This window comes from Paramisgurnus dabryanus, chromosome 3, assembly GCF_030506205.2.
Source record: "Paramisgurnus dabryanus chromosome 3, PD_genome_1.1, whole genome shotgun sequence".
Taxonomy (NCBI): Eukaryota; Metazoa; Chordata; class Actinopteri; order Cypriniformes; family Cobitidae; genus Paramisgurnus; species Paramisgurnus dabryanus.
Window position 1 is genome coordinate 40,091,943 of NC_133339.1, and position 12,837 is coordinate 40,104,779.

Here is a 12,837-nt window from a genome sequence, read left to right on the forward strand (position 1 = left end):
TTGTACACTGTCTTCTGCGTTTATTCAAATGACAGCAAACAGGCGCGCCGCAAATTGAAGAGTAGTGACGTAATCCACTGCTCATTTTACGTCGCAGATGTAACTAATTTAAAATTTATTTATATATTTTTTATTATCCATCGTATTCGTTATATAATCACGATTCATTCGATCTTTAAATATAAAATCGAAACAAACGATTCACGATTCAAAAATCCAGGTTTCAAGATCGATGCATATGCATTGGCAGGATTTGTAATCGATGCATCGAGAAAACGAATGAATCGTTACACCCCTATATATAATCTCTTTAATAGAATACAACCAGAAAATACAGGAAATGTGTATGTAGTATTAAAAACTGTATAAAAGTATAAGCTGATGTGTTATGTTTTTAGGGTAAACTCCCCTTCCACTTGATCAATAGCAGGAAACTGTAGGATCTCTTAAATCTAAATAAAATGAAATCCTAATTTCAGATTTTAAAGAAAATCAAGATGTGTATAGTGCCAAGAGAGTTCAAACTAAACACCGACTATGCCCAAAGAAGACATTTAGTCCTGAAAATTTATTTTTTTATTTTGTTTTTGTATCTTTATAAAATAGATTGAAAAATAAAAATGGATGGACATTAAAACTTCTAAAACAAGTCTGGTGGTGGTGGCCCAAGACTTCTGCACAGTGCTGTATATGAAATGTATTTTAATTCAGTAAATGAATGAATAAATGCCGTTGTATGTCATGTATGTTTTTTATGATATGTTCATGTTAATTGGAAATTAGATTTTTGATGTACTTGTGATATTTAACATATTAACCTGCCTGGGACTACAAACAGGGTTTCCACACCTTAGTTAACTTAAAATTCAAGGACCTTTTAAGGACTTTCCAGGACTTCCCAGGGGTAAGTGCGTCTGAATGTGTATATCAAATTCAACCAATGGTGAAACCTAACGACAAAGACAGGGTGACGCGGGAGCCAGAAAGTATATCGCTATCTGAAATATAGCCAAAGACGGCGTTACAGGGACGCAGGAAGTATGGCAAGAGAGACACAGCGTCTCGTTCCCTTCTCAAGGAACAACCGTTACATACGTAACCGAAAATGTTTTCAGGTGTCAAACACAACTATGCAAAAAAAAAAACATTTAGGTATGAATCAACATTCGCATACAGAAGATATAAACATTTAAAGCAAACAGTTTAGCACGTGTCTAGAAAGTCTAAAAGTCTAGAATTTTTATGATATTATCCTACACTACATAATAATATGGATTTTTTTCCAGAAAACTTATTGCATAAAATAGATTCAAGCACTTGTGTCTATGTATGTATATTTTCAATTCCCAGGGCCTTGGATTTTTTCCCCAAATTTAAAAACTTTCAATGACTTCAAGGACACGTGGGAACCCTGTACAAATGAATAAAAAAACTCAACCATGGCTGAAAAACAAAAAATTTAAGAATCCTTTAATATACTTCATACCAAGGCTTTGAACCGGTTCACGGAACGAAAACCAGAAATTTTTGATGTTTTGCAAGGAACAGAAACGAAACCAGAAACTTTCAAAAAATTAATGTTCCGGAAAAGAAACGTTTATTTAAAATAATGGTAACCGTTTAATTATGTTTTTTTTCGTTCTTTGTCAAGATTTCTGTGTAATGCTCGATGAAGTTCACTTCCGGTCGTAGTTGACTCATCGGAGAAATGAGAAGCTTGCCACCAGCAAGTAGCCTACTCAAGCCCAAGTCTCTAATGCTCAATCATAAAAGGTAAATATTGTAGGCTACTCAATATCTCAAGATGTTTGTTTTTTATTAATCAGTGGTGTAACGGATCGCAGTTGATCAGTGATCCGGAACACGACCCACGGTTCGGCTCGCATGCGATTTGTGGATTATTATGCAAATTTAAATAGAGTGAAACGTGTTTCAAAGGCTTGCAAATTTTAACACTTAAGTTATTTTAAACCATTTAACCGCTAAAACACGCTAAAGTGAGCAATTTTTTACGCACATGCGGTTGAATGTGTCCGGTCCAACTCCGGCCTTCAAAGATCAGAACTCTTGATGTATAAACTTGAGTGAGAGTTGCGCTACTGTGTCTCATACTGTCCATTAAAATATGTTTGGCGAATAAAACACTGAAAAACAACATTATTTTCACTTTATGTGCGACTGTTTATGCTGCATCTTCTTCCCAAAGCGCCGTTTGGCATTCGTCCTCCGTCTGTGTGTGTGTGTGTGCGTGTGTTTAAGTGCACTCAACAAATGTAGGCATGTCAGATTTACAGTAATGCTGCTTACATAATTTCGCCTTTTTTAATGTTCGATGTCAAGATAAAGACTTAAATAATGTAGACTAATAATTTAAATGTAATGTCCTAATGATCAGCCTACTTATTTGTATGTCCCACAGCTGACATGGAACGTTATTAACCGGTTCGGGAATTTTATGTTTTGTTCTAACCGGTTCAGGAACGTCAACTTTAGGGTTGAACCGAAAACCGGAAACGTTAAAATACTGTTTCTGTTCAGAACGAACCAATTGGAAAAAAATTCTGGTTCAAAGCCCTGCTTAATACACACTAAAATATATTGGGTTATTTAATGGCTTTGGGTCAAAGAGGGACGAACACAATTGCCACAAAAATGACCAAACAATGTGTTAGCATTTTGGCTTGAAACAACCCAAAACAGGTTAAATTACAACCCAACAAGTTGGACCCAAGCATTAAAAATATATATATTTTTGAGAGCATGTAAACAAACTGAACATTTTGTAGTGTTTTAGGCTAAATTTAAATCTGTCTTTTTTAGACTTAAAGGCAGGATAGGCAGGAATTATCAAAAAACCTTTTTTACACATTTGTTTAAAATTGTCTTTATATAACAATACATAATTAAAACGTATGACTCGTAGACCTCCCACGACTGTTTTAAACACAGCTAATTTTTCCATTCGGGACGAAACAAATGATTGGCTTGCGCGACTATCACTCTCTCTCGCGACCATGGCACCACCCCTGTTGCTACAGGATCTGCCCACACATGCGCACACCCGATTGATTTGAACGTGCACGAGGCACTCTAGGAAGAGCAAAAGTATGGCAGAAAAAGTGCATTCAGAACTCACAGTACCTGCATATCCAGTCAGTGAAGGCAAACAAAGGAATAAACGAAGCAATCAAACGAGAGTAAATATTGCGTGGCTTTTCTTCGAGTCGACGATGCGGTAGCGGTATTGTCTCCGGAGTGTAGTCCTCATCAGAGTCAACAATGCTTTCATCACGGAAACTCTTCTATGCAAAACACTGGCTTAATAGTGAGTACTAAAAGCCATCCTATTTGTTTATATTCATATTCATAAAATTAGGTGTACTATTACATGTGATTGTGACATGATTTTACTACATGCACCGCGCTCCCAGCAGAGCCGGTCAGCGTCACGCGTTCATGTGTTTTGGGGGCGTGGCTTTAGAAGAAACCCAGAAGGGAGGGGGTGGAGTGAATGGAAAAATGAGCTGTGTTTAAAACAGTGGTGAGAGGTTTACAGACACTCCATTTTTATACTCTCTTTTTCAGAGTACTTACATTTTACTTATGTATTGGTATATAAAGACAGTTTAAAGAAATTTGTAAAAAAGTTTTTTTAGATAATTTCTGCCTATCCTGCCTTTAACTTAATTCTTAAAAATATGAAGTCAAGAACAAATGTATTCAACACATTGTGAAATAATTAAGCATAAGTGTATGCAATTAGTTTTTACTGCAAAACCAAATTAATTTCCCCTGTTGTGTCTTGGATTCAATTCACGCTCTTCTTTCCAAACAACTGTATAAGGAAGCCAATATTTGCCAGCCCTGGTGTGTGCACGGTGTCAGCAGGTCTCTAAGTATGGCTTTAAAAGTGGGTGTTTTATAGCGCTAATCATTCTTCCATCTGCCGTTGCATGTTCTCTATCCAAACGCTTAATAATTTAACAGGGAAAATTCACAGACATAAGAATTTCATGAGCTCAAGCCTAGAATATGGGAATAGACAACCTGGAGGAAAATCCACTCCGTCAAATTTGTGCTAAAAAGTAAAATAAGTAAAGTAATACAGTGTAGATTTTATTGTTGCATAAATCATTTTAAAAACAAGTCAAAAGCTGGTGTTATTCTGTGTACTGAGCAGGTTGTCCGGTCTGCATTGGCATTTCAGTGATTTCAGGTCTGTATGGTTTAGAGCCTTGCTGGAATGCCCAGCAAATAAAACCACAATCCAATCAGTAATCCTACACCTCGAAGACTTATAAATGCCCACACAAGTTGATGCAAAGAGAGAAAGCAAGAATATATGGAGACAAAGGTGTATGAGAACTCATAGGAGGAGGTCCGGAGGCGAGATGATTAGATTAGCTTGAAACTAATGAAGGAAGAGAGGTTTGGCTGTTGCTGCTCAATATCACAGTCCTTTAGCAGTCTGAAACACTACCTTCCCATCAATACGTGCACTGCAAGTTCATAACACGCTGGCCTAGAAATGGAAATGTAATCTTCTCGGAGAACATACAAATCAATTCTAACGGACATAAGAAGGATAGTCAAGAAAAAAAATCTAGTGGTATTGGCGGTAAAGATCAACAGAAGTAGGTTAGATTTGGCACTTTGAGGACAAAGTCCCAGTGGCCGACTCAAAACAACTAGCGGGCATCAGTCCTACTAACTGCTTCGCTATGATCTTTTGTTTGCCATATTTTATTTGTTATATTGCACATCCAATTCCTCTATTTCAGCAGGAGAAGTTCTTGTTTATCAGTCATAAAGGCTCAACTCATGCATGTTTGATGAAATGCGATTTTGGAATGGCTCACAAACTACATCCAGTAGAAGCAGCAGCCCTGACATGTTGCCAAATCTTTCAAGTGCATGCCAAACAATTACTCAAGTGTGCTCCTCACCTGTAGTACTCCATGTATGCAGTTTGGTCCGCAATGGCTGCCAAATCCACTTGCAACTTGCTGGTGTCTGGCATGGCAGTCAGCTGCTGGATGATGTTGTTGGCCATCTGCTGCAGGAAGCGCAAGCTTTTGGTGTATTCTCCTCGAGGAGAGAATATCTCATCCAAACGCTCCAGGTGTTCCTTCAGCCCAACCCGCATATTATCCAAAGTGTTACCCACCTGAGAACAAAGAGAAAGTGCTGAGCAGTGCTGTCACATTGGCAGTAGAGATTTGGCACGCTAACCGTACATGCCTTCTAAGGGCATGAATTTAAGTGGGCATTTGCAATTAATTCCCTTTGGGAAGCAAGTGGAGCATGTGGCAGTGCATCACCAGGAGACAAAAAAGAAAACTGTGAAAGGATTAAAAAGTTGAAACTGTTAACTTCACGCAAGTAAGAGGGTTAAAACACCAGGCGGAGGCCAAAAAGTCAGGTGTTTTGATCCAATTTTAGATGCGGGTTGGACACATATATTTTGATATATTTCATATATTTGGTCTCTAGGGTGTATTGCGCAAAAGCGCATTAAGTCGACACCATATGTAAACAGAGTTACATAAAGATTGGAAATAATGCAAATATGTTGACTTCAGTGACTTTAGAAACTGTACAGACTTTTCCAAAGCTTTCACACTCACACATTTTACAGACAAACCCGTCAAAGCTGGCATTTGAAGAGGTACTGTTGACATTTTAACCAGGTTTTTATCCTTGTCAGTGTGGTACAGATGTGAGAATTGAGTGTTAGACAGAGTGGGTAGGTTTGTCACCTTATTTCACAGACAAAGAATTAAAAATAAAGCTGGCAAAGACAAAAAAGAAGCTATTTTGGAATTGAAATGCTTCTAGACAGCTACAGCAGACGGAGCCTCTCCCACAAAGCCATTATACACAACTGTCAGTCACAATTACAGTTGCGCTGGTTCTTAAATTGGAAATCTTTGAGTCCCAAACATTTATAAAACTACATACTTGGATTTGTATTAACAGAATCTAAACAAACGCATCAAGAGCATATCCACTTAACTAGTTTTGTACATGTTGGCTTAAAGGTGTCTCCAAGATGTTTATGTCTTTCCTTGTTCAGTCGAGAAGAAATTAAGTTTTTTGAGGAAAACATTCCAGGATTTTTCTCAATTTAATTGACTTTATTGGACCTCAACAGTTTAAAGTTTAAATGCAGCTTCAGAGGGCTCTCAATGAACCATAAGGGCTGTATCTAGTGAAATTATCGTCATTTTAAAAATACATACTTTGTAACCACAACTTTTCGTCTTGTACTTGCCGTGAAACGCGCCAGCGCGACCTAACGTATTATATAATCACGTCGAAAGGTCACGCGTTACATATCATGGCTGTCCGATGAAAACCACGTATGTCCATTTTGCCGATTTTGAGATTTTTCGAGGATTGAATGTCCAGGTTCATTTCCGTATACAGTATGCTTCACATATCTAAATGGCCAATTAAAAGTTGTGAAATCATGTCATCTGATTTTCACGTATATCCATTTGGTTTCAAAGCTGTCAATCAAGCCACATATCTCCCGTCCTGTGGAAGCATCTTGCCGGTCTCGTGAAGTTTCATCGAAGCTCAGCACTGGATAGCCAAATAAACATAGCCTGGTGAGACAATGACTTTCCTTCATCGAGGTCAACGTTTCCCCCCTGAAGCCAAACGTACGTCTAGGAGTGACAAAATTACGGTAGGACTGTGCAAACAAAGTATCTGTCTACCATTACCATGTCAGTGTTTTGATTCATTGTCCCTTCATAGTTTGCAAAAGACATTTAATAAATGTATAATTAATATTAATTAAACTAAAGGTATTTAATAAACTGAGCGTATTCATCTGTCAATATGAAATGCGACTTGGCCATTCTAATTTAAACTCAATTTTGGTCAAATGTGGATTATATCATTACACTGGCAAGAATATGGTTACATGTAAAGATGCCGTACCAAGTATGACAACGCTACATTCAACTGCTTTTGAAATACGGTGTTTTTTTCACTTCCTGAAAAGTAACCGTTTTGGACATACGTGAGTTTCATCGGGCAGTGATGATATGTAAAACGCACACTTGCGGACCATTTTAAACAATAAACTGACACAAAGACATTTTATCATTCACATAGTATCATTCCACATGTAGTAATGTCAGAACCGTCCTCTTTCTCCACATTTGTAAACACTGGAGTGGTAGTTTCGCATACGTTATGCGTGACCTTTCGACGTGATTACATAATTCGTAAGGTCACGCTGGCATGTCACAAGGCTAGTGCAAGACAAGAAGTTGGTTTAAAAGTGCTTTTTTTGGGGGCAAAATTGACGATTGTGTCGCTAGAGAAGACTCTTATGCCTCCTTTGGGATCGTTTAGAGCCCTTTATGGCTGCATTGAAACGGTAAACTGTTGAAGTCCACTATATGGAGAAAAATCCTGGAATGTTTTCCTAAAAAAACTTAATTTCTTCTTGACTGAACACAGAAAGACATAAACATCTTTGGTGACATGGGCGTGAGTAAATTATCGGGATTTGTTTTTATAAAAGTGAAATATTCCTTTAAGCCAAGGGTTTTATCAGCTTTACGAATACGCGAGCATACACTTAAAAATAAAGGTGCTTAAATAGTTTTTCACAGTGATGCCATAGAAGAACCTTTTTTGGTTCTTCAAAGAACTATTTAGTCAAAGACCCATATCTATATACATTTTTATAGTCTGAGGAACCTTTTATCACCTTAAAGAACCTTTTGTGAAACAACTGTCCTCAGCAAACAAAGGGGATTTGACTCCAGGACGAAAATAACAGCGTCTCGATGGCACGGCAACAAAAACACTACCGTATTTTCCGGACTATAAGTCACACTTTTTCATAGTTTGACGGGTACTGTAACTTCAAGTCAGGTGCGACTTATACGTCAAAATTTTTTTCACCTGTTACATGTTCTTTTTTTGCGCGATGCTAATGGTCTAATCAGATTCGATGGATTGTGCTATGCTAAAAGTGCTAGGGCCAGACCTAGAGATCAGCTGAATGGATTTCAAAATGGTAAAAATCAAATGTTTAACTCTAGGGGGGCTGGAAATGAGCCTATTTTTTAAAAAAGTGGAATGTCCCTTTAAATGTCTGTTCTTTGGCTTGGATTTTGTGAAATCATTTTCTAAATGGATGTGATGTATAGTCCAGTAGTACGACTTATGTTTTTTCCTCTTCAAAACGCATTTTTGACTGATGCGACTTTTACTCCGCAAAATAAGGTAATCTCGCAACTCATCCTGTTCTCCGTGGAAGCGCAACAAGGTCACGCCCTTTTCTGGCATATTTCTGTAGGCGAAGGTCAGTCAAAAATTCAGATCATTGTCGTCATCTACCCGTTCTCTGTATTCCTTGAATAAAGTGAATTCCGTTAAAGAAAATAAATCGCATGGCATTGAACTTTGAGTTTTATAATTTAGCAGGTATTATTTATGCTCTAACAGCAACATTAAACACTAACTAAACTTTGAAAAATGGAATCATGAAAAACGTTCTTTCACAGCATTATGGAGCACCTTTACTTTTATGAGTGTATTATTTTTGACTCAATATATGCGCTGACATTCAACGCATGCACATTCCGACACTTTGCAATATCTCTCATGGTCTACATACTCCTGTATGTGCATGCGCGACCTTCGTGGGTAGAGGTCGAGCGATGTGGCTTTTTCTCTGGCTGATGCCGATATTTAGAAATCAGGGCAGCCGATGGCCGATATGTCTGGTCGATTTTCTATATGTACATAATAATCAAAATGTTCTCATCATTAGCAGATATTTTAAATGTAAAAATGTCACTATTTAAATCAAAGTATTTAAAAAAATTATGACTGGTCTTTCTGAAGAGTTTTACAACGTCCTCTGCACCATGCATTTATCAGACACAGATATTACCTGACACTGTGCTGTCATCATCTTTGATCAGTTTGTTACCATGGCTTTTATTGCTTTGTTAGGATAAAATCCTTATTTGGTAGACCTGATAAATTATTTATTCATCATAAAGTTAACATAGTAAATGTCTATGTTTTTTAGTTGAGACTGTTATTTAGGGCAAATCTTTCTAAACACATTTACATTCTCATTTCTGAGGCGCTATAAGTGACTGATTGTGCGGACAGTGACGTCTTGTGAGTTTAGTGTTGGGACAGATCTGTTGTTTCAACCGTTCATTCAAACGAATCCGTTCAAAGGAGTCAGTTCGCGAATCGGACGCGCTGTGTTCTAATCCAGGCTGAGCAGCACAAAACTGTAAACAAAGTCTTACTGTAACAACACGAAAAACATTTCCTCTGTGGATATGATTTGGTCTTCCGACCTTTCGCCATCGAGTCAGTTTTGATTTGAGTAATAAAAGCAGGGAGACAGTTTAAAGACAGAAAGCGTGCGCGCGCTGCTCTGCTCTCTGTCACGCAAACAAAGATCATCATCACTCATTAAATCACATGAAATGAGCCTAATCTTTGCACGGACAGTGCACCGCGAGACATAAGCCCGTCGCGCTGTTGTACTGGCTGCTTAATTTGCGCGATCCTGCCATCGTTTACTAAAGCTGTTTGTGAACAAGGCACGGCTGCACACACACGGGACGGGAGCGATCTGCTTGCAGCAAGAGGCAGCGTCACAAGTTCTACAACAACGCTTAGGTGCCCGCAGATGCGCCTGCCTATTAATCGGCTTAATTTTGCAGCAAAATTGGCCAAAGCCGATTTTTCTAAATATGCCAAAAATCGTCCAATTAATCGGCCCGGCCGATAAATCGGTCGACCTCTATTCGTGGGATTTCAAAAATATAGCGGTGGGAGTACAGCACGCACCCATTCTTCTAATGACGAAAATTGCGTCACTCACATACACATAATAAAGGCCCATACTTTGGCACTTATTTGTTTTGGCTGGGGTAACAGACAAAATCTAGTATGAGGATACACAGGTGAAATTCACTGTGATCTACAGCTTCATTTTTGTTTGAGCTCGACGACTTCTGTTACTGTGTGGGATTTCTGCTTCACATTTTTTGCCCATTGTATATAATAAAATTAAAACCTCATTTCAGTTTTACATCAGTGAAATGAATATGTAGCTCTTAAGAATAATGCATTATCATCTGTAGGTCTATAACTCATCATTTCAGAACTGTTTGGGACAGTAATGAAGAATTATAAAGCAGATTCACCATCTCCGCATGAAATGTCTGAAAGCAGGGGAAATCTCTGAAATGGCAATCTCCACACCATGCTATTAGCAGTTACCACAACTATTCGCTGGCACGCAAGCACTGTAGCCATTTACAAAGCTTACACAAAGTCTTGATTTTAAAGGCCTTCAATCGCAAAAGCTAAAATTGGATTTGTTCGGGTTTGGTGGAGCCAAGGCTGTTTGTAATTTCATTTATACAGAATGTTTAGTTGTAGCACAAATTGAATAGGGTGCTCGGGAGAGATTGTTTAGATATGAACACCCAACCGGGATGCAATGCATTAGGTGCCAGTATGCCAAAAATATATTGGCAAATAGTGACAGTGAAGCTGTGTATCAGCAGAACAGAAGTTTTTCACTACGTTGCCAGCAGGTAATGAACTTATGGGCTGTGTAAGGAAAAACATTATGCCAGTCAGCCAGTCGGCCAGCCAGCTAAATGCTCTGTTTACCATACTCAGCCTGGCAGATGCTAAATTATACAGCCTTTGAAAGCCAGGGCGGACGGCTAGAAACAAAAAATGTTTTTTGGTTGTGGGTTGGTTTAAATATAACAAAGTGGTGAATTACAAGATTGCCCAATTCGGTGATGTAATTGTGGCATTTAGACATATTCAGAGGAAGTGTATTTTTTGTACAGTGGGTGATTTTTGTTCTTGTTGTGATCAGGGGTGCATAATTATTCACCTTGACATTGTAATTGCAACAATTATTGTAGATTAACAGATTTTGCATTGAGAAGAGGTCTGCTGACAGCCCACTCATTCTTGAAGCCCACACTTCCTCTATGACCAGCAAGACGCCCACAAACATTTAACATATCCTGCACACCATTGGTGAGTGCATGAAAAACAATGTGCGTCTCTAAATGGATACAATGGTTTCAAAAAACATTAATGCATAGGGAGATTTAATCTCAGACTTCTTTGGTTTTTTCTTGCCTACACACATAAATACGCACATTGTTTTTGTTGATTAATTGTTTTACATTGAAGTTTTGAAATGTTTTATCATTTTCTGTGAAGCAGCTGGAGGGTACATTCAAAACATCCAAAAAAATAATATAACGTAAATAACAAATAATTATGGGAGTTATGTTGTTACTAAAAAATCCAAAACGAATGGCTAATGGACACATTAACTTATCAAATTTTAAAATCTTTGATTTATCACTTTATTTGGTGCCCAAACATGCTGCCGAAACATAAAAATGAGCACAAATGGACAGCTGTAATTGAGGCTTTTGGTGATTATGTAATTGGCTATGTTTACATGCACAAAATTTTGTCAATCCGATTGAAGGTTACGACGATACAGTTTACATGCACCCTTAAGATTGCAATCTGATTAAAATGTTCGTTTACATGTACTTTCTATAGAATCCGAACCGAACGTCTGCGCACAGCCAGGGTTGCCAGATTCACGTATCAGAACCGTCCCAAATGGACATTCAAAACTAGCCCAAAAGCATCCCAATGACTGTTCACAGCCCAAATACCAATAACTAATGAACAAAATACTTTCACCTTTAACCCACAGAAAAAAAAAACTGGTGGAAACAGTTAAAACAGTAGCTCTAATCTAAACTCGAAAAAAGCATGAGGACTTGGCAACCCCTCGTTGCGGACAGCATCTCTCTCCGAGATTATGCTTTATCTCTGGATTTAAGTTAAAACAGAGTTGGAGAAAGTTGTTCTTAAGACGTTTTCAGATATAGGTGATGAAAACACACTTTTCAAAAGGCACAACGTTATTTTATTGCTTTAAGTACACATAAACGCGGCAGAATGTTCATCGCGTGACCCCAGTAACGTTACCTTAATAATGCGTGATGCCACTGCCTTGCTATTGCGTGTTTCTGTGACGAGAATCATGTGATATAAGAGTTTAATATAAGACGTGAACTTGAGCACAAATGTTCTGCACATGTGCACAATGTATTTTTGCATCCGATTGAGAAAATACTACAACTCACGCGTTGACATGCATACTTTTCTCCTGCGGATCGGATCACAGATCGGAGTACACCACCCCCTTCAATCCAAATTTGCATCCGATCGTCCTCAATCGTATTGATTAAGGTGTTTACATGAAGGCTTTTCAATACGATTGAGCCATCAATACAATTACAAATGGATTATTTGGTTGCATGTAAACGTACCTACTGTTTCACCTTTAACCCTGGAGAACCCAGGAAAATCCAAAAACCCTTTTATTCTATTGAACAAATTTGACCCCGTGGGTTCTCCAGGGTTAATTATAATCCAGATTAGTTTTTCAATTAAAGGAGTAGTCCACTTTATAGATGGGGCCCATTGACTTACCATAGTATTTTGTTTTCCTACTATGAAAAGTCAATGGACCCCATCTTTAAAGTGGACTATTCCTTTAAATGTGCAGCCCAAGTTGTGATACAAGACTAGCATATTATTGCTTTATTTAAGAATGCAAGCCACCACTAGTAAAAAGAATATACTGTAAAGTATAAAGCATACTGTTTACTACATGCACATGCAAATACTGAATCTGCTTACTAGGGCTGTGCAATTAATCGTTTTAAACAGTTACAAAAACAAGATAATCAAGGCAAAACAATCATTGTGTGA

The 12,837-nt window shown here is 38.0% G+C and overlaps 1 protein-coding gene across 2 annotated transcripts in view; it reads right to left on the reverse strand.

Moving 5' to 3' along the window:
* The window catches only part of ttyh2l (tweety homolog 2, like), a 77,221-nt gene that overhangs the window by 30,441 nt on the left and 33,943 nt on the right, over nt 1-12,837 (reverse strand). For both annotated transcript variants that reach the window (XM_065263320.2, XM_065263319.2), the window contains exon 4: nt 4,947-5,167. In XM_065263320.2, the coding sequence (XP_065119392.1) occupies nt 4,947-5,167 (221 nt within the window). The remainder of the gene's footprint in view (nt 1-4,946; nt 5,168-12,837) is intronic.